Genomic DNA, 22,028 nt, shown 5'->3' on the forward strand with positions numbered 1-22,028 from the left:
CAAATCACCATACCCATATTTTCTTCTAAAGATTAAGGATTTTATGGTCAAATAAAAATAGATTTTTTTAAAAAGCAAGAAAGTGATATTTGTATAAGAGATTCAATGAATACACAATATCTTATCCTTTTAAGGGTCACCTTTTTGGGGGTTATGGGAATAGATCTCCAATTGATCTCCAAGAAAGAGAGATATGGCTTCCGAGAGAGACGCGGTATTCTCATAAATTTTTGGTTAGTAAGGTTTTTACTTCTAAAGAGATAAAAACTTTTGGTTACTCTCGAGATTATCTTTCCGGTAGCAATATTACGGTGGAAAGAACATAGAGATCGACGGTCTTGTTTGGTCGGAAAAGCTGGTTTAGAAGGAAAGATCGGTGATGGTCTTTTACCGATATTTAGATATAGGTATTTTCTCTTGTAACTAAAACTGAATCGTATAAATCATGTATTGTGGTGGTAGTGTGTCTTTTTATGTTTGTTTTATTTCTTGCACTTGATTTATAGTTGTATTCATCTACTCTGCATTTAGCCAATCTTATACACGATATTGCTTGGGATCTCGATATTTGAGATTCCCAATTCTATAAGCTAGGAGTTCCCGAAAACCCTACAATGGTTGCAGTCCTATAAAAATAAACAAAAAGTAGGCTTCGATCCTATCAAAATAAATAAAGCTTCCCTCAAAATTCACCAAAAGCTATAGTTCGAGATACCAAATTTGACTTTTTTTTGGTTTGGAGAAAGGCGACCATCAGGGGTTAAGTTTCTTATTAGAGTATTTTATTTAGTCAAAGTCTTTAAATTCCTTTCGTAGTTAGATATATAAAAATTTGAAATTTTAAACCTTTTAAAAATTAAAATTTATATGGTAAATTTTCAAGATACTTCTTCAGGCAATGATGGTTGATTTTTCTAAATTTGAAATTCTGAGTTCTATTTAAGGTTTTTTATTTAAAATTCAGCATCTAAATAATAAAATAATAGAACTTTACTGTTTGTTAGGTAAGTATGTTTACGATTACAAAGAGATCTTTTATTTGAGTCTCTCTCTCAAAATTTAGTCTTCGGAATGCTGTACATTATTCTCATCTAAGATAATGTTGGGGAGGCCCGTGTTAACATGATAATATTCAAGACTTTACTTGCCCTTTATTAACTCATGAGAAAATAAAAGATAAATTAAAGTTATTGATGATAGTTGTCTGCAGGTGAGGATCACATGCATCATGAAAGGTCAATTTCTCAAATGTGTTAATAAAGAGTGGCCTAGTACGAGTACAGGTGTGAAAACCATGATAGGCTACAAGTAAAACTCGGGTACTTCCAATGTTCCCCTAATATTTCTTATTAATGAATCATATAAGGTAGTGGTTGTTATAAGGTTGCAACGTTAAACAATTCAATTACGGCGCACTTCCAAATTTTATCATAACATGTAATTTTGGTGTACAAAATTATTAAGATTATCTCAAAATCTATTTTCATATCTTATTATATAATTTAAAAATCCAAAAATTGTTAAAATCAAGTAGATCTATAAACATATGAAAATCTTAAAATTGACGGTCTAGATAATGTGTTGCAAGATGTACTATTTCTGAGACGTAAAATCTTTTTTTTTTCAAATTCATATATTTCGATATCAAGATGATCAATTAGAGGGTTTTTCAACATTAAAATAATCTTTTCCAATGGATTTTTGAAGTGCATCTATAATTCTACATTTGAAGGTTGCAACCTTATATAAACTATTTCCATTATATAATGAATCCTTATTCAATTTATTTTAGATGGTGATGATGATCCGAGCCTTATCTCAATTATTTTGACTCGGGTATTCCACCATTTCATATTTATCAGGGGCGATGCCCTCAATAAGACTACGGGTCACCATATCTCTTCTTACTGGTTACATCCATATCGTTTTAGCGCATCAATAAGACTACAGTCACCTTGCCCTTTTAGTACTTCCACTTAAACCAAATCACATCTCCTAACTAGTGTTGCTCTACATCGAAGTTGCAGATAGTTAAACCACTTAATTCTATTTTATCTCATCTTATCACTTACTAAAGCCACCTTAACTTCCTTGGGATGCACTCGTTTTAAATTTTACCCTTTTTTTGGCTTGCTACAACTATCTTAACATCATCATTTTTATGAACATGTTGTTCCTGTAAAGCATAACATATCATCTTCATCAATCTCTCTATTTTTATAGATTATCGATCCAAGACATCTAAAATACTCTCTTTTAATTACTTAATGGTCATCAATCTTAACTAATTCCTTGTTTTCACTCATATTATTACTAAACTTGTAATTTAAATATTCTTTCTTAAACCTGCTAATCCTAAAACCTTTTGATGTCGAAGCATCCGTCTAAACTTGTAACTTCATATTAACATCATCACTAGTCCCTTCAATCAAAATTATATCATTCGCAAACACCATACATTGCAGTACCTTATCATGTAGATGCCTTAACTCGTTCATAAACAAAACAAAGAGATGTAGACTCAATGTTGACCCTGATGTAGGCCTATTGTGTAACTATATATTTACGTTCTACTCCACTAGTCATCCTCACACTAGTTAGCACGTCCTCGTGTACGTCGCACCATGTCAATACATCTTCTAGAATTTTTTTTTGTTTTCAGCACCCTCCAATTAACTCTCTAGGTGTCCTATTGTATGTTTTCTCTAAATTAGTATATTTATTTGGGAAAATATCTCCATACCCCTTATTTTTAAGTTTCATTTCACAATAGAACCAAAGTTTTTAAGATATCTTGGGCCATAAAATTGTAGATTTTATTTCTTCCAACCCATTGAGCATTAAACCTACTTTTTTAGGCCAAACAAATATAAAAAAACATGCTTTTTTAAAAGTCATCATTCCAAACTTATAGAGAGAGAGAGAAGGGCTTCATGGAGGTGAGAGGTTACTGGAAGGAGAGAGAAAGAGAGAGAGGTATTTAGAGAAACACGGGAGGAGAGAGAGTCAAAGACGTGGAAAGAGAGAGAGTTAGAGATGTGGGAAGAGAGAGAAAGAGGGAAGTTTGGAATATATAAGTGAAAAGCGAAAAATGATTGGGTTTAAAAAGAACATGTCTTTCTAACATTTGTTTAAGTTAAAAAATAGTTTTAAAGTGGTAAGAGGTTAGAAGATATCTATTGAAACTTTGGGTTGATCAAAAAATGAAACTTAAAAATAGGGATATGGAGATATTTTTCCTATTTATTTTTCTTGATTTTCGAGTTATATTTATGTTGTGAAACTTAAAAAGTAAGAAACATTACATAGGGACTTGAAACAGATGCATTATTATTGTATCATTCATATTTTACACTATATCCTCTTTAGGTTCTCTTTTTTTCTTTTCCTTTTTTCTATTTTCCAAGTCAAACTTTTGACTACCAAAAATATAGAACGATTGATATATTTGGGTACACTTAAAGCACATATGAAAAAACAATAAAACAAGGAAAAAGAAACAAGCGTTGCGTTTTTCGGAATTGGTCTTTCGAACAACCCAAGTGCATCATTGTGTTTTTTGTGCTTCAAAAGTTAGAATTTTGAACACAAGGTACAATGGGAATAAAACAACTAAAAAAATATTACATCAATGTAATATAGTCCAAAATATTGATCATGCATAATATTACGTCTTTTTTCATGTCTGCACATAAAATTTCCAAAAATTCACATTATATACCACAAGGGTCTAATGCGAGCGGGAGGGCTTGCGTCCTAAGACCAATGGTGGTACACATGCGATATCAGTTTCTTACTTCATAGCTTTGTATCATTCTATTAGTTCTACATTGTAAAGAAACTCTCCAAACTGTAACCATGCAATCCCATCCTCATCAACTCAGCTAAAACTCTTCGACCCCAGCATCTAACCATTGACCTAATTATCTGGCTATGGCAAAGTTTGCTCACGAAGCCCACAAGCTGTGGGCCACATAACAGACTTTCCAAGAATATAAGAGGTCACAAGCTGTGGGCCACATAACAGACTTTCCAAGAATATAAGAGGGCATATCTTATTCCTCTTATACCTAATCAAATAAAATTTACTTGAAGTCTCCAAAAGAGTCAGGAGAAGATATCATTGTCTGAGCTTGAAGACACAGCCAGACTAGTGGACCAATCGTAGGGACAAGGGCCGGGCTAGGGGTAGGGGTAGGGGTAGGGGTAGGGTTAGGGCTGGCACGACCCAAGCCGGGCACATTGCCAGCCCTGATGAGTGACGCAAAATAACTCAAATCCAACATAAGAAGATAACTCATAGGTTTTGTCGAAGCAGTATCGGATCCTCATTGCTCGAGAAGGGCCTTGCACTACGTACCTGCAGATAGCCATGTCGCTTCCGGTCATTGGGAAAGGACAATATTTGACAACCAAGTCGCTTCAACCTTAGGGGGAGAGAGCAATGAAAATAGATAAGCACAAGAAAAGGGCAATAAAAGATCGAATAAAACCTCCTCATCGTCAGAAATGGGAGTAAGAGGTGCAGCCATTCGGTAAATTGCAATGAGGAAAGAGTGGCTTCCATGAGGATCTTAGGTCACCAAGCAAGTGTTTGGAAGTCCCAAATTTTGTTTCATTTATTGTCTAAAAAAAGTAGGTTTCATTCCACTCGAAGCACACATGACCTCCAAACAACAGAGTAATGCATGACAATTAATCGCCACTAATTACATAACATTGGCCACAACATGGTTGAAAAAGCATTGCGCTACAAACATCATGTAAACAAAACTGCACATGGGTTCGGCTTCTTGGAGGGCATGCATTCAAGGCTTGAAGGACTCCTAACTAAACTAGGCAAGGTACAGAAAAATTTACAAAATCTAAAATGATATTTTTAAGTTTGTTAACTGCACAATGCCCAACACAGTGAAGCATATAGCTATCATGTCATAAAACAACAGAGATCGATGATTTTGAATAGGTGAAGAAAACCTTGACAAAGCTAAGAACCGTAACAAGCAGTATTGCAAAGATAGCAAGAGCCGAAGCACAAACTATCTTCAAGGATTTTGGTATTCGCAATGGATTGGGTTCAGTGATGCCTCTACTTGAGTTGGTGTCGATTTCTTCTACATTGACATTCAGGGCGACTGGTACCATCTCCACCATGCCTTTCTTGTTGCTGCTTTCTAAGTCAGAATCAGGTAAAAGTATTATTCTACACGTGGGCGGCATATATCTCTCAACTACTTTTCTCTCCTCCAAAGGATCAGCGCCCACTTTTCTCTCCTCCAAAGGATCAGCACCCATGGCCCTCGTTGGGCTTCTACGAAGAACTTTCTTGGCTCGACGACGCACAGGTTGAATTAATTTGATTTGGGCAACACATGGGTAGCTCTCATGTTGCAGACCTTCCTGAACTTCTGCGGCTTGCAACTGTATAACCGGAGGAGCATCTTTCACTTGAACTGACATCTCTGCATTTCAAGTACCGGACCAGTTAGACACTAATCTACCAGGAAAAGGTGACAATGGCAAAAAGACGAATCATTTCTTTAAATTAACCAAAATAGCCAACTACTCTGTCAAGCAAAAATTTATCTCATGGAACTCATTTGGGGAAATCGTAAAGGCCAACATAAGAAAAAACATTCTGGATGAAGGATTCATCTCAGATCAAACAAGATGTTTACTTTACAATTTTTGGCACCTATATACGCACAATCTCATTGAAATGTGCATAAAAACTAAGGGTTAACAACGAAAATAAAACAAACTAAACATGGCATTAGTCTTTCCTATGTTAAAATGAATGTTGTCATTTGGAGATTACCAGTCTTATCCTCCAAGCCCAAGAGCACAGCAGCCAACGTGCCTCTGTCCTTCTCTCTCTCCTGCACAGTGAATTAGAACACAAAATGAAGTAACATAAGGATATGAACCTTAACCCTATAAATCATTTCCAGTGAATAACCATCCTGAAAAGATAAAAACAGTTCAATTGAAGAACAGTGGGGATCTTCAGCTCCTTTCTAATTCGTTGATTTAAAACAGTTCAATTGAAGTACAGCGGGGATCTTCAGCTCCTCTCTAATTCGTTGATTAAAAACAGTTCAATTGAAGTACAGTATCTTCAGCTCCATTCTAATTCGTTGATTTCATCACAGGGAAATCTGCAGCCATAGCTCATCACAATCGTCCAATGAAATGGATAGCAAGTAGGACCCAGCATTGGGGGAAGCCATATCCTGATTGGTTGTGCCCCATTCTCTCTCCATCACACCACATTATTTCTTTTTTTTTTAACTGTTACAGTTCATCACCCCACATTATTTCATAGGTTGGTGATGACCCAACTGTCCATTAAGTATATAATACGTTCAATAGATACTTGGATTAAAGAATACATTCACCAAGAAACAGACACCAAGTTGAACTTAGGGCGTGTACAGATCCTTCACCTTCTCTGTCGTCTTTAGAACTCCCCCTTGTATACGGCCATGTGGCTGCAAACGCTCCCCAGGCAGTTCCAATGATTTTATGCATGGAAAACGAAACATAATCCAATGGATTATCGAGGATGATAGCCATAGTTCTTTGTTATCAATGTCTCATGAAATGATGGACGATGATGATGAAAGAGCAAGACCCACCTAAGGGCCACTTCCTGTTAGGTGTGCTACATACTCTCTCCATCACTGCCCATTTCATGGGACAGTAACAAACCCAATGGACTATGGCATATCATAGTCCATTGGATTTTCCTGCTGAAGCTCCTGATCTCCTCTCGTGTTTCAAAGGCTTTCCCCTAAATGCCCACTGTTTGTTGGCTAATGCACCTTAGTGCAGTTCCTGTGATCTGCGGATGAGAGAGTATACTATGATCCAATGGACTACAAATAACCTTGGTGATAGCTCCTTGCATTATCGTCCAATGAAATGATGCCGCGAGTTATGAAGAGAGAGGTGGATCCATCTCTGGGGTTGTTTCCTGTTCAGGTAGGATCTATTCACTCTCCATCGCCATCCATCATTTCACTAGACATAGTCCAAAATGATATATAACAGAATCCATGATCATAGTATACTTTCCCAGAGAAAAGACAAATTTCAATTGAAGAGTTTGTAAAGGCTCTTTACCTTCTCTTTTTCTGCCTCATAGAACGCTCGTCCATTACTTAGCTTTTGTAGGCAAATCCTCCTCAATGCAGTGCCCTGGAATGGAAAAACTGGTGGGTTGTACCTAGGACCAGGTTGACGCTCTCTTATCACAATTCCAGACTGACCATGACCTATAGTGTTAATTGAAGGATTATGACCACCATCCCTTTCTCCCAGATGATCTTCATCAAAATCTATAAGATAATCAAATTCATCAAAAGATTCAGCACTTGGGACAGAAGAGAGTCCGTGCGAATTAACAAGACCTAACCCATCCCAGTTCGCTGTGCTCACTTCCAAACCCCCATCATCAAATGTGCCAAGATTACTACAAAAGCTAGATGAGGGAGGCACATGATTTTCAAGAACAAGTGGCTCATTGTTAGGAACGTGAAATAATTCTGAGGCTTCCTGCTCTTCATCACCCTGGAGAAAGAGAACAAGTTTTTCTGTTACCAGTAAAACTGGACCATGTCAATTTATTTCAGCAAGAGTCAGGTTCAGAAAGCAGTAAAGAGGATTTGGTGACAAGATAAATGAAGTGATTCCTATATATGAAACTAGTCCAACCACATTAACAATAAAAAATTGAAGATAGGAACTGATCCAAGAATGAAATGTTAAAAAAAATATAAATAAACTACCTCATATACTGTACTTTGAAGAAAGATCATGAGTCAATTTAACAAGTAGAACTCTATCCTGAACTAACTGAATATATAGATGACTAAGATGCCAAGTCATTCGGAATAGGAAAACTGCAAGATAGGAGAAGCATTTCCTCCAGAAATCACAATTAGAGAACTCATATAGGTGAAGAATACCTGTCTTCTATCGAGTATAGATACGGAGGTTGAGACAGCCATTACTTTCCATTTAAAAAATTAAGCATTTACCCAGGATAGTGAGTTTTCTCATTTTCTCCAACATTTTCGCTGAACTAGTAGTCAACATAGCTCAATTTTCTCCTCCTAAAATCCTCATTACAAGATAAGACTGCCAAGTACATTTATAACTTTTCAAAAATAAAAAATAGGCCCTTATCCATTGAAACCAAACAGGGCCAATTGAATCATCGAAACATCCTTATCAACCAGGAATATTTTCTTGAAAAACAAAATAATCTCAAAATAAAAGGATTCTCATCTTTTCAGTGGGTAAGTATACTATGGACCATGAAAAACAATGGCAAAATGTGCGGTGATGAAGAGAGAGTAGAAACATAGCATGATCCTAATGGTGCTTTCCAAATTCTCTCCATCACCATGGACCATTTAAAAACCCAATGGATTGTAGTATATACTTTCCATAATCCAATGGACTACATTTCCTTCCATTCACTACCACAATTATATCTCCACATTCTCAAAACAACTGGACTTAACCTTATGAAACTACGTTACATGAAGAGAGAATCACAAACCTTATAGTGCTGCTGGCTCTCAATTGGTTGGAGAGAATCATCAGTAGCCAGCATATCTTCCAAAACTTTATTTACATAGTCTGAATCCCTCATTTTAGGTGATGAGGTTTCTTGCACATTTGTCTCCTTAACTTCCAACTTTGAGGTCTGGTCTAATTGGTCTCCATGTTCTCCATCTATCACCACCCCACCAGTAGAAGACTTGCTAGGGTCAGGCGATAAGTCACTCAGCTCCACCCCATCATAGCTTGGATCATCCCTCTTCTCATTTAAACCATCCTTCTTGAAAAGGCGCCATAAGACATAGGCATCCTGCAAACCAAGAACACCTCAGCACATTGGCGAAAAACATGGCATATGAATGCTAATATGCTTCTTGTAGACATACTTGTAATTCAATGGGCCAAAGGAAGGAGAAGAGAGCTGCTATACATTTCAGACGATCCCCAACTGGGGTATAGTCATTGTAATAATCACCTCAAAGACAATTTACCAAAAATGCATAGAGTCAATGCTCAATTATATCAACCTTAGAGTAGTCAAATTATCTTTAGAGATCTCTTTGTTTTGGCACGGGAAGAGAAGTTCTGTTGGGGAAAGCCTTCAGGTATTAAAAGTAAGGAAAACGTTTATATAGAGCTGAGGCTCTAAACAATCAAATTAGAACGTACCCCAAAAATTTCGGTACAAGAGGTTATTTTGATATCCAAATATCCTCAAATTGATCATCTCGACATCGATGAATGGACATGAGAAAAAAATGGATTTCAAGTTTTAGAAATAATGCAGCTTGCAATACATTCTTTTGACCGTCAATTTTCAAGATTTTTAAGTTTTCATAGATCTACTCGATGTATACTATTTTTTAAGTTTTAAATTTTATAATTAGAGATTAAAATATATTTTAAGGCTATCACAAAGATTTTCAGTATTGAAACCATATTTTTCAATACTATTTGAAGGTGCGCTATACTTTGATTGTTTAGAGCCTCGGCTCTGTACAAACCGCACCCTAAAAGTAATATTCAAAATATTTTATATAACATGGGTTTTTGGTCGAATCAGACTCAGTTGCAAGCAACTTCACTACACTTTGGGGTTGGAGGGGGAAAAGATTTTGTTTTTTTTGGGTTTTGTTGTTTGGAGAGAGAAGGGGGAGGGTTGAGGTTGGAAGATAGGGGTGGCTTCAAAGTGAAAGTCTTCAACCTCTTTGATATAGGCAAAGGAAAATTAAAACGACTGGTCTACAGGAATTCGCCTGGTACTTTCAGATTGATTAGAAATTACAGCCAAGGTTTTCCTTTATCCACACCTTCAAACTTAACATCTACCCAGATAATAATTGTGAAAGGATTTGACATTCCAGTATGCAAAAAAACTATAGATGTGCATAACTACTTGTAGAACACAAATAACTATAGTCCTTAAAAATAAATTTATTCTCCAGTTTTATTATCTACTAGCATGATTGCCAATTTCAACTGGAAGCATGCCAAAATTAACAACTCCAACTTCAACAGTGAGGAAGAACTGCACGGATAAGTGAAGCAAGTTTTTGAACTATCAAATAACATAAATCATGTAACTACATATTAAAAAGTAGGTGGTTGCACCTATATGAAACAAATTTTTTTTTTTTGCCGCCGGGTGGGGAAAAGAAACTGCAAGGGAAAAGTAGAGAAGTTTCCACCTGAGAGCCATTCAAATCCTGAAAAGCATTTCCATTAGCACGGTACTCATGCACTATCCAATGAGTTTTTTTTCCATGGGGAGCACGTCCCTCATGGAAAACCAGCGTTTTCTTTGTACCAATCAGATCTGACCTCGACCCATGAGACTTTGATTTGATTGGTCGGTCGTTTCCTGTTGCTTTCCAGTAACCAGCTTTAGTGGCTCTATTAGATCGCCGCCCATTTGGGTACTTCCTATCACGGGGGCAGAAGAAGAACCACTCTGGATCTTGATTTTTAATTATGGACTTGCCTAGAGGGACAAACATAAGTGTATCAACATTGCGTAGAATAAAAAAAATGCAAGACGCCTACGGCACATACTCAGAACATAAAAAATTACACATAAAAATATATGAATTGTTAAAATGGCACATATTTCCTGTATCAACCAACTAAAACTGAGAAGGAATAGATGAAGCATGTAAAAATCCAGGACACAGGATAAATTCTTATTCATCAGAGAACAAATGTCCCCTTCCCCTCCTCTCACACCTAAAGGCAAACATTCGCTATTTCCCCTTCCCCTCCTTCCACTCCTTCCACACCTAGAGGCAAACATTTGCTGTGTTTTTTTTTTTTTTCATTTTGGAACAAAGATCTCAACAAAAAAGTAAGAATTAGAGAATGGCCCAGGGCCTTGACGGTAGTATTGCCAAGCCCCATAGTGAGGCCTCGGACTCCATGCTCACCAAAAAAAGTAGGTGCTCAAATCCCAACTGACTTTTACCACTTTTCAAAACTTACCACAAAAAAAAAAAGTAAAAATTAGAACAACATGTTGCTGCTTAAGATGGCACATATTTCCTGTATCAGCATCTAAAACTTTAAAAAAAAAAAAAAAAGTATTAGAACAACATATTGCTGCTTAAGATGGCACATATTTCCTGTATCTAAAACTGAGAAGGAATAGATATCCAGGATAGGCTGTTTTTTTTTTTTTTTTTTTCCGTTTTGGAACAAAGATCTCAACAAAAAAGTAAGAATTAGAAAATGGCCCAGGGCCTTCGCAGTAGTATTGCCGAGCCTCATGGTGCGGTCTCAGACTCGATGCAGGGTAGGGGCTCAAATCCCCACTGACTTTTACCACTTTTAAAAACTTACCAAAAAAAATAAAATAAAACATGTTGCTGCTTAAGATATCCAGAATTCCGTTACATATCAGAACAGCATATCAGAACAAAACTGAAAAGGACAATTTATCAAATTACACCTAAGATTTGACCTACTTAAACGTCAACCTGATCTATTTTGAAATCTCCCATCATTCTTTTGATAAAATTTCAAACAGCCCATCAATGACAAATCAAAATGGCTTTCGACATTTATCAAATTACAACTGGGAAAAAATTTTCCATCATTCTTTTGATAAAATTTCAAACAGCCCATCAAATGACAAATCAAAATGGGTTTCGAAATTTATCAAATTACACCTGGGAAAAAATTTTACGTAGTTCAAATTTTATGTGAATTTTGATAAATTTCCCAACTAAAAATAATGAAATCTATCCCAGTGTTCATAAACAAAACCCAAACTCCCCAGCTCAGATAATTGAAGCAAGATAGTAAATTCAGTTCAATTTATAAAAAGTTGAACTTTCAATGTTTCATGATATCTAAACAAAATTAGAACCAAAAACTACAAAGTATCTGCAACTCTCACGATAATTATATGTAAACAAAATTAGGACCAAAAACTACAAACTAGCAACTCTCAGCATAAAGGTCACCAAAAACAGATACTTAATAGAAAAAGAGAAATTTCAAACCCCAATAACTCAAACTATACAACAAAAGGCCAAAAAAATTTAAAGCCCATAAAATTGTTAATGGATGAACGAAATTACCTGGCAAATCCCATGGCTCGCACTTGCACATGTCAACTTCTGGTATAACCTGCACACCCCGTCCTCCATTAATCTTCCTTCTGAGGTAGTATGAAACGAGCTCTTCATCAGTGGGTCCAAACCTGAAGCCAGGGGGTAAACTCTCCAAAGACATCACAGCCATCCTTCAATTTTATCCAAGGGGAACTTCTGGAATCCAAAAAGCTCAGATTTTTACAAGTAATAAAATACTTCAATGGAATCCAGCATTTTTACAAGTGATACTTCAATGGAATCCATGAATCAGTCTGTCACAGTTCAAACTTTATTTGATGCCGAATCCAGGGAATAAAAGTTTCAGGAAAGCTCGTAAGAAAGTGAGAAACTTAGAAAGAGTAGAGAGAGTAACACAAGGAATTCGTCAGTCGAAGATCAGTCTTTCACAGTGTAATTCGTGGAAGATCAGTCCTTGGTATCAGTCACCTTGAGAGAGAAGAATTGTGGATAGAACGATGGATTCAGTAAAGTTTGTGAAGAGAAAAAAAAAGTGTCCCTCTATTTTTCTCTCTCGATGTATACATACGTAGAAACAGTGATGTGCGCGGGGGGCCTACAAACCGCGTCGAAGCAATTCCCACCAATGCCAAATGCCACCCCTATTATCCCTTATTTACGGATTGTGCCCCTCTAACGGAAATTACCTGAAAACTACTCGTTTGTTGACGACGACCAAATACACGTGTCTGGAATCAAAGCGTGGCCCTGCATAGTTTAGGATTATTATAAGAATGAGGTTTCCATAGGGCCTAGGCTCTATCATTACAAAATAAATCGTCCCCTCGATACCCCATCGGAAAATATATTCGGCAATACAAAAATCAATGATGGCTCTCAAATCAATTCCTTAAATATCTTGCGTATGTGGGACCACTTATTTTAAAGATAAAATAAACTATTTACATAAGAGAAAAATCTATTTAAAGTTGTAACCTTAAAACGTAGAACCATTGATGCACCTAAAAAATCCATCAGTAAAAAATGTTTTAATGTTGAAAACCCTCTAATTGATCATCTCGACATCGAGATGTAGGACCATATAAAAAAAAAAGACTTTGAGTCCAAGAAATGATGCATCTTACAACACATTATCTAGATCGTCCTTTTTCAAGAGTTTTATATGTTTATAGATCTACTTGATTTTAATCATTTTTAGAGCTTAAAATTTTATAATTAGATTTGAAAATCGATTTTGAGATAATTATAAGAATATTTTACATCAAAATTATATGTCATAATAAAATTTGAAGGTGCGCCTTAATGGATTATTTAAGGTTGTAATCTTATGGAAACCACACCTTTTAGATAATTTGTTACAATATACACTATTTTTAAAGCTTGAAATCCTAAAAGTTTTCAACAACTATAATGTTTAAATCGAGATGATTGATGTAAAAGTTTTCCAAGGGTTGAATTGCAATTATCAATAAATTATGAGATGAGGACCTGCTTATTTTGATGGGATTGCAGCACTACCCAACCATCCCTATAAGATTGCCTAGAGCCATTAAGCATCTTAAATAACGAAGGGGTTTTGGTGAAGCCGCAGCCTTAAGAAATTGTTGCCAGTTGAGTCGGAGATGATTCCTTCGTAAATTTCTCAAAAACAGTTAAAAGCAGGCCTAGATTTTATGTAAAAAAAATAAAATTACATCTCAAATCTTATCAAAATTGCACTTATAGTATCAAAAAACCATCAAATTGATCGTCCCATCTTTGACTAGTAAAAAAAAAAAAGGATTCCAAGCCCTAAAAATAATGTGCAGTATAACACATTATCTAGATTGTTACTTTTTTTAGCACTTGCAATATATATTATTTTAAAAATCAGGTCAGATTTGGATCAGATCCACGTGTACCTGGATTTGATCGAAGTTAACTTTTTTATCTAAATTTTGGATACGGATCTTAATTTCGAATCCAAATCTTAAATCCATACCCGAGTCCAAATAAGATCATTTCGGATTTAAACTGGGTAAATTCTCAGCCTTAACAAAAGGGATAAATAAACGAAGGAGAGAGAAAGAGAGGGCATTCAAACTTGGACGCATGGGTATTGAGTTTCATCGCCATTTCACATCCGATGAGATAATGATAAAAAAGGGATGGGACAAGAGAGAGAGATTCTTGATAGGCACACACACACAAAGATATTATGTTCTTGAAGTTCTTTAATGGAAAATTCTTGTAAAAATCTCAAAAAGCATAGGTACATGCTTTGCAGTAAATCAAGTCAATTAGATAACCATAGAAATCCTAGCCTTATTTAACAACAAAATTATACGTGCATTGCTATACTATACCATATGTTCTGGTCAAGATAATGGTGGATACCACGGAGATGGGGAATTCGTTCAACCCCAAGCAGGCCATTTATCAGGTTTTGCAGTAATTATGTAAGGAAAAGCAGGGGGCATGAGAAAGTATGCAGCGGTGGCAACGGACTCAGACCTTACCCAGGATCCAACGGTTAGACCCGAACCGTGTATGGGTATAGGTTCAAAAATTGGACCTGACAGGTTGGGTCCAGGTCTAAATCTTGGACACGAAAACTATTCGGGTTTGGTTCCGGTTCCAAAGTTTTGAACGCTTGCATTGGATAAGGTGGCCTTAATTAGGGTGGAGCGACCAAAGCAGCCTTTCCAAAAGGCCAGCCTTCTCTCGAACTTGTCCAAAATAGGGCTCCAAAGAGCTTTTCTAGGTTTCTTGAGACAGAGAGGGAGACCTAGGTACGAGGTTGGAAGAAAATCCACTCTACAACCTCATATGAAGGCAAAAGATTGAATTAATAGCAGGTCCACTCTAACCCCTATCATCTTGGATTTAAGGAGATTCACTTTAAAGCCAATGGCTAAATGAAGACAGTTGAAAAAGAAAAGCAAGTTGTCAGTTTGAGAGGGCTTGCAAAAAAACAACGTGTCGTCCACATATTGTAGATGAGAGATAGTGGGTCCTTGGAGCCCGAAACTGAAGCCTTGCACAAACCCAAAGTTGTATAAGCGTTAGATGAATCTATTGAAAATTTCACCGGTTATGGCAAATAGGAAAGGGGATAGGGGATCTCCTTGGCGGAAGCCCCGTAGAGGATGGCAAGAAGCCTTGCAGCGTGCCGTTGATAATGATAGAAAATAAGAGGTTACAAATGCAACCACATATCCATTTCCTCCACTTGTGGCCAAAGCCCATTTTCCTTTTGGCTTTGTCAAGGAGATCCCACTCCACGTGATCATAAGCATTATCCCAATCCAGCTTAATGATGAGTTTCGAGGTTTTGGAGGTAGACATGGAGTGAATGCACTCATGCACCACCAAGGCTCCATTGAGAATTTGCCAGTCTTTAATGAAGACACTTTGGTTGTGCGAGATGACTGACCCCAGGACAAGTTTTAAGTTTAGAAGAGACGACCTTGGCTAAAATCTTATAGGAGCTATTCACCAAACTAATTCTGAAATCTTTTAGCTCCAATTCACCCTCTACTTTGGGGATAAGGGCTACAAAGGTAGTGTTTCATAGCCGTGTTAATGTTTCCCCTATCATAAAATTTGACAAAGAAAGCAAGTCTAGGCGTAAGAGCTCCCAAAAGCGATTATAAATGGCTATTGGAAATTTGTTTAGGCCGAGGGCTCCATCCTGGCCCAAGTCTCTACTGGCTAAGATTATTTCTGATTCTAGGAATGGTACTTAGACTTTGAGCCTCGGCAGGTAAAAGTTAGAGGAAAGAAAGCTCCTCCATTTGGGCCCTAGGTTGTACTGAATAATGGTTTCTTCTACTCTAGAAGGGTCATCCATAATGACCCCTGAAACTGAATTTGTGTGATGAGATTCTCTATTCTTTTGAAAGTAACCACTGTTGAGATCTTTTTTCTTGAGACACTTGACTCTAGAACACTGTGCCCAAAAGATCTCCTCCTTCCAAATGGTGCATTGAAAGTCAGCTTTTGTATTGAGATCTCAAAAGCTATTAATTGGAAGAAAGAGAACGGGACTCCCCAAGAGTGTCGAGGTCATGTATTGCAGAGAGTAGAGAAATTTTCATAGCCTGGAAATTCCCAGGTAAGTTCTTGCTCTAAGTTTTGAGAGCCTCTTTGAGAAGCTTGAGTTTTTATTGGAATCTAAAACCAGCCCAACCTCAAACTAAGGGGGAAAAAGAGGACCACCAAGAAGGAACAACGAAGAGAAGGGAGAATTCTTCGAGCCAGGCCATTTCAAAATGGAAAGGTCTAGGGCCCCCTAAGTGACGGGAGGTATCTAAGAGAAGAGGTTTATGGTCGGAGATAGTTTTGGGTAAAACTCGTGAGGAGGCTGGGAAGGAGGCCTCCCAATCCAAAGTGCAGAGGAAGCGAATGATCTTGGAAAGGGAGGGGGTTGGAGAAGAGTGATTTGACCAAGTGAATCTCTCTCCAAGGAGAGGGATGTCCATGAGATCATTGTTAGCTATCCAGTCTGCAAAATCTATAATAGCCAGAGAAATAGTGGAAGAATTTGATCTTTCAAGAGGCCATATAGAGACGTTGAAGTCACCCCCCAGGCACCAAGCAGCGGGGGGACTGCAACAAGGTTCAATTCTTCCCAAAAGAGGGGTCTCAGAGCCTGCGAATTTGGTCCATAAACATCCATGGAAGTTCGTCCGACAAACGAGAGAGGGACACTGTGACCGAAAAGGAGGCCACCACAGAAGAGGAGAGGGAATGGGAGGACTGTCCCAGACAACCCAAATACCTTCAGAGGTGCCTTGAGCTTTGAAGACAATTCATTGACATGACCTACGACCCCAAACTTGACGGATTTGGTGGAGAGATGATGCCAGGAGCTTGGCCTCTACTAGAGCTAAAGCAGAGGGGTGATACTGAGAGCAGTACGAAAGAACAAAGGATGCCTTTTGGCTAGAGCCAAGGCCATGGATAATCCAAACTAAAATCCTCATTATCTGGACAGGAAAAGAGAGCGCTGAGCTGAGCATCTGGGAGTGGCTTAAACCCCCAGCGAAGAGGGGGGAGCAGTAGAAGAGCCTCTATCGAAATTGACATCAAAGAAGAGATTGGAAACTTCTCTAGATCGCTTCAGACTTGCTTTGAAACGTGTATGGGCGTTGGAGTAAAAGAAAGCCTCCGCATCTTCCTGTGATCCATCGAACTTGAAACCCACGACCCGGCATATTTGGTCAGCATTTCCACACAGTCTATTGACAACTCGAAGCACCTTGCTCACATCTCCCTAAGTGCGGTCCATGGACGAGACAAAGCTCAAGCCCAATAAAGGGGGGGAAGAAGGCAGGGGAACCAGAGCCTTCCAAGACCATGAGGAGGAGTGGAAGGGGAGGGTTCGAGGGGAAAAGTTATTTTTTCCAGTAATAACAAGGAATAGTGCACCCTTTTTTGCATGACAAATTGTTATTTTTTGAAAAATAGTTTGTGCTAATTTAAAATAAGAGGTCTAAAAAACAATATATAATGTATTTGGTAGTACCTATACAACTGTACCTGTACATCCCACAGCCTGTAGGCTAGATTACTTCTAAAGCTTTTCTTGTTGGCACCAAGCATCAATAAACAATTTGAATTCGATTCATCTTTCAAAACAGTTTCCCATCTAAAAATCAAACCAACCTTGAGCTCGTCTCTCCGTTGATGAAGCAATATAGCAGCACCAAGAAGCATTGTTGTGTAAGCATCATGGCCCCACGCATATATTTTTCCATCCAGTTAGCTCTTGTGTTTCCATTCCACTAGTTCCTAGAACAAAACAACACGAGACAAAATAGAAAAGGAAGGAAAAGTTAGAAAGAAAATGGCTAAACTGGAGGGTGAAGGAAAGAAAGCAACTAAGACCAAGGAAATCGACAAAAGTACTCAATATTCTTTCATACAAACAAATGCTCATCATCTTTTCATCCAACAAAACCTAATAAAAGTTTATGAGATAGTCATGTTTTTTTAAGGGTTATATTAGGGTGTTCACATTGTAGAGTAAAATTTATCATTGTACTCAATAAATTTTGGACATTTATATACTCTTGTTTTGTACGTAGAGCTTTTTTTTAATAAAGGTAATTTTTGTCATAATGAGATGTGTGACATCATCTACATGGGATGTAACATCATCTACATGGAGCATTAAATACTACTAGTGTGTTCCATGTGGGTGATATCACACCCTCCTAATGACCAAAAGCACATTTACTAAAAAAAGTTTCATGTGCAAAATAAGGTATATAAGTGTCTAAATTTTGTCAAGTACAATGATAAATTACTCTATAGTGTGAGCACCCTAACATGACCATTTTTTAAATCACAAGGCCTCAAGAATATGTAGGTTAAGAAAAGACAAGGCATCAAAATGTTTCCAATATTTCCATTAAAAATTTTAAGCAAGGTTGTTTACAATACGAAATCTAGAAGATATCAAATTTGAAATCTCCTGATCTATCACTATAAAACTAGATAATTAAATTTTTGATAGAGATGTGTGGGAACAATCAAATTAGGATTTAAAACTAATTAACCTTGAAAGGTTAACTTCCCTTTAAATCGTTAGCCATGCCAGCATGATCTTTTCGTCAAAATAAAGGAAATCTACTGCAACATTAAATCTACCTAAAATAATCAAAATAACAAAAATTAAAGAATAGAAGGAAATAAAAGTTTACTTGCCCGCCCCGGTTGGCTCGGGACGCCCAAAGTTGGTGGTGCCAACGCGGGTTATTTACACCTCTTTACCTTCACTTTTATTCTTTGAAATTGATTGACTTTCCACTTTGATATTTTGCTGGAAATATTGGCTATGAATGGTTGAAAGAGGTTAAAATTAAATCTAGGGTTTTCTAGTTTAGATCTAAGGTCATGGCTTCTAGGATTTAGGCTTTTCAAGCTAAAGCTCTAGATTAAGGTTAAGAGGATGTAGGCTAAGTCTTTACTTTCTAGAATTTGGTTTAGGTTTTGGTATCTCGAGAGTTAGGCTTCCTAATTCTAGGTTTTCTCTAGGAATTAGGTCTCTAGATCTAAGGTTATGTGTTGGTTTCCCCAATGACCCGAATTAGAACCCTTATAGAGACTTCAAAAGTCAATTTTAAATTTGGAAATGATTCTTAATGGATTTCTAAGGAAATATTAAGTTTATTGGGTCAAGAGGTCTAGACGCCACAAACTGTGACCTTTTCTTATTTTTGGTGAAAATGCCACAAAGTGGGGTGTCTAAAACATGGTGCCTAATTTTTTGGGATTTAACTGATCTTCTTAATTTTGATTCAAATTACGTGTTTTTTTTTATCATATTTGTCTCGAGAGCTTCCATTTCAATCGGTTTTCATATTTTCTAGTGTTTAGGACAACTCTCTAGATTTTAAGATGGTTTCCTAGGGTTTTAGGATCGTCTTGGAGATTCTCTAGGATATTCCAGAAGGTTGAGACCATAATTTAAGGGACTATAGTGTGAGCACCCTAACATGACCATTTTTTAAATCACAAGGCCTCAAGAATATGTAGGTTAAGAAAAGACAAGGCATCAAAATGTTTCCAATATTTCCATTAAAAATTTTAAGCAAGGTTGTTTACAATACGAAATCTAGAAGATATCAAATTTGAAATCTCCTGATCTATCACTATAAAACTAGATAATTAAATTTTTGATAGAGATGTGTGGGAACAATCAAATTAGGATTTAAAACTAATTAACCTTGAAAGGTTAACTTCCCTTTAAATCGTTAGCCATGCCAGCATGATCTTTTCGTCAAAATAAAGGAAATCTACTGCAACATTAAATCTACCTAAAATAATCAAAATAACAAAAATTAAAGAATAGAAGGAAATAAAAGTTTACTTGCCCGCCCCGGTTGGCTCGGGACGCCCAAAGTTGGTGGTGCCATATAAAAGGTAGACTATAGTGTATTTAGATAGGATGGTCCCTGAGGGTCTACTAGACATTTCTAAGAATTTGTAGGGATTTAAATATTAGAAAAAAATAGAAAAATTTTTAAAAAGAAAAAAAATAACCAATTTCAAAATGAGGCATCTACAAAATTATTATATTTTGAAGAACATTGGATGAAGTTTAATGCCAGTAGGACATATATGCTTCAAGTACCCCAAATGAGGGCTAGAAAATCCATCTTGAGCTTCAAATATATGCATATGAAATTCTATAACTATTAACATGCCTAATTTAATTGCATTTGGACAATACTCTTCAGGCTAGCACTATGGAACTTGACTCGACCAAAGTACTCAGCCTTTTGTTGAGCCGAATAACTTGCACTTGCCCAAGTCCTTGTACAGGGAAAAAAAGTCCTAAAAAAAAATAAAAAAGTAAAAAAAATGAAAAAATAAAATGCAGGTAGGACAAGTAAAAAAAAAAAAAAGCAACATTAAAAAGTCCAAATTAGATTAAAAAAGTATAGAAAAAATGGATCTAAAAGAATATGATTCATAGATGAGGAGATTTTACAAATCATCATCATCATCATAGCCGTTTCCCAATTAATTGGGATCGGCTACATGAATCCTGATCAATCATTCTGCTCTTCTAAAGGCCGCATCCTCAGTGAGGCTATAAGTCCCATATCTTTTCTGATTACTTCCAACTACGTCCTTTTGGACCTATCCCTTGGCTTTATCAATCCTTCCACTTGAACTAACTCATACTTTCTAAAGTTGTTGTACTTGGTCAGTGCCACATATGGTCAACCCTCCTAAGTCTCCTCTCTCTTATCTTATCGCCTATAGTGCTACACCTAATTATCCTTAATGAATTCATTTTGAATTTTATTCCTTCTTATCTTGTCACTCATCCATCTCAACATCATCATCTCCGCTACACTCATTCTATTAGTATACTGTTTTTTGCCCACCCAATATTTCGCCCCATATAGCAAAACTGGTCTTACAACTGTCCTATAGAATTTATCATTCAACTTCATTGGTATGCGGCTATCACTTAAAATTCCAATTACACATCTCCACTTCGCCCATTCAACTCTAATTCTGTGTACGACATCATCTTCGATCTCTCCATTTTATTGAAGGTGCAGTATTTTTTGTACATCATGGCTATCAGCTTAACTACTTGTCTCTACTCCTGCTATTATTAAACTTGCATTCCATATACTCTATCTTAGTCTGACTAATTTTAAAACCTTCAAATTATAAAGCATCCCTCCAAAGTACTTACTTTGTGTTGACGCGTTTCGAGTCTCATCGATCAAAACTATGTCATCTGCAAACAACATGCACCACAGTACCTCATCTTGTAAGTGCCTAGTTAAGTCGTCCATAACTAAGACAAATTTTACGAAATTCAAAATAAGAAAATAAAAAAAATATATAAATATAGAGATTATGGCAAAAAATCACTCATCAATCATTTTAAAAAAACATCCAAATCATATAAAAAAATTTATAAACAACTCCCATATATAATACAACTTTTCTTTAGATCTTGAATTTTTTTTTTATATGTACCTTAAGTTCGACATACACCTCAAGGCTACTCGGCCTCGTCCAACTCAAGGAATCACGGAACAGTGCTTCACGCAATTTTCAAGCACAATTTTATTTGAACCAAATTCTAGCATTCTTTTGTGAATTATGTTGGGTTTCAAATAAAAATTCTTTTCCCAATGGGAAAGGATCAGAATGAGAATTCCAGACCATGCATTGGTGACTCCAATAAAAAAATTTAGGAACTCAAAGAGGATCTTCAGGGTTTAGAGAAAAGATATGAGATGATTTTATGCTCTTGGCTCAGTAGTTAATAGCCTAATAATCAAATTATTATACTCCACACCCATCTTTCCCACACAATTCCACTCAATTTCCTCAAACATAACCTAAATTTTCAGAGGAAAATAGGAT

General features: G+C 36.7%; 2 protein-coding genes across 5 annotated transcripts in view; both read right to left on the reverse strand.

Moving 5' to 3' along the window:
- Nucleotides 1-22,028, reverse strand: part of LOC18436362 (NAC domain-containing protein 45) — a 49,191-nt gene that overhangs the window by 9,678 nt on the left and 17,485 nt on the right. The gene's annotated exons all lie outside the window — the stretch shown is intronic.
- LOC18436358 (protein NTM1-like 9) lies at nt 4,856-12,319 on the reverse strand. Of its 4 annotated transcripts, XM_088846713.1 has the most exons (7): nt 12,147-12,319; nt 10,260-10,552; nt 8,570-8,881; nt 7,126-7,572; nt 6,447-6,491; nt 5,819-5,879; nt 4,856-5,462 (listed from the first exon to the last, which is right to left on the reverse strand). In XM_088846713.1, the coding sequence occupies exons 1-7, from the start codon at nt 12,307-12,309 to the stop codon at nt 4,933-4,935; spliced, it is 1,851 nt and encodes a 616-aa protein (XP_088702839.1). In that variant the 5' UTR covers nt 12,310-12,319; the 3' UTR covers nt 4,856-4,932. The 4 variants fall into 4 exon arrangements, with proteins under 4 accessions (XP_088702839.1, XP_088702840.1, XP_011624192.2 ...); XM_088846714.1 differs by lacking the exon at nt 10,260-10,552; XM_011625890.3 differs by lacking the exon at nt 6,447-6,491.

This window comes from Amborella trichopoda, chromosome 9 (genome assembly GCF_054954075.1).
Source record: "Amborella trichopoda isolate Santa Cruz 75 chromosome 9, AtrichopodaSantaCruz75HAP2 v2.0, whole genome shotgun sequence".
NCBI classification, from domain to species: Eukaryota; Viridiplantae; Streptophyta; class Magnoliopsida; order Amborellales; family Amborellaceae; genus Amborella; species Amborella trichopoda.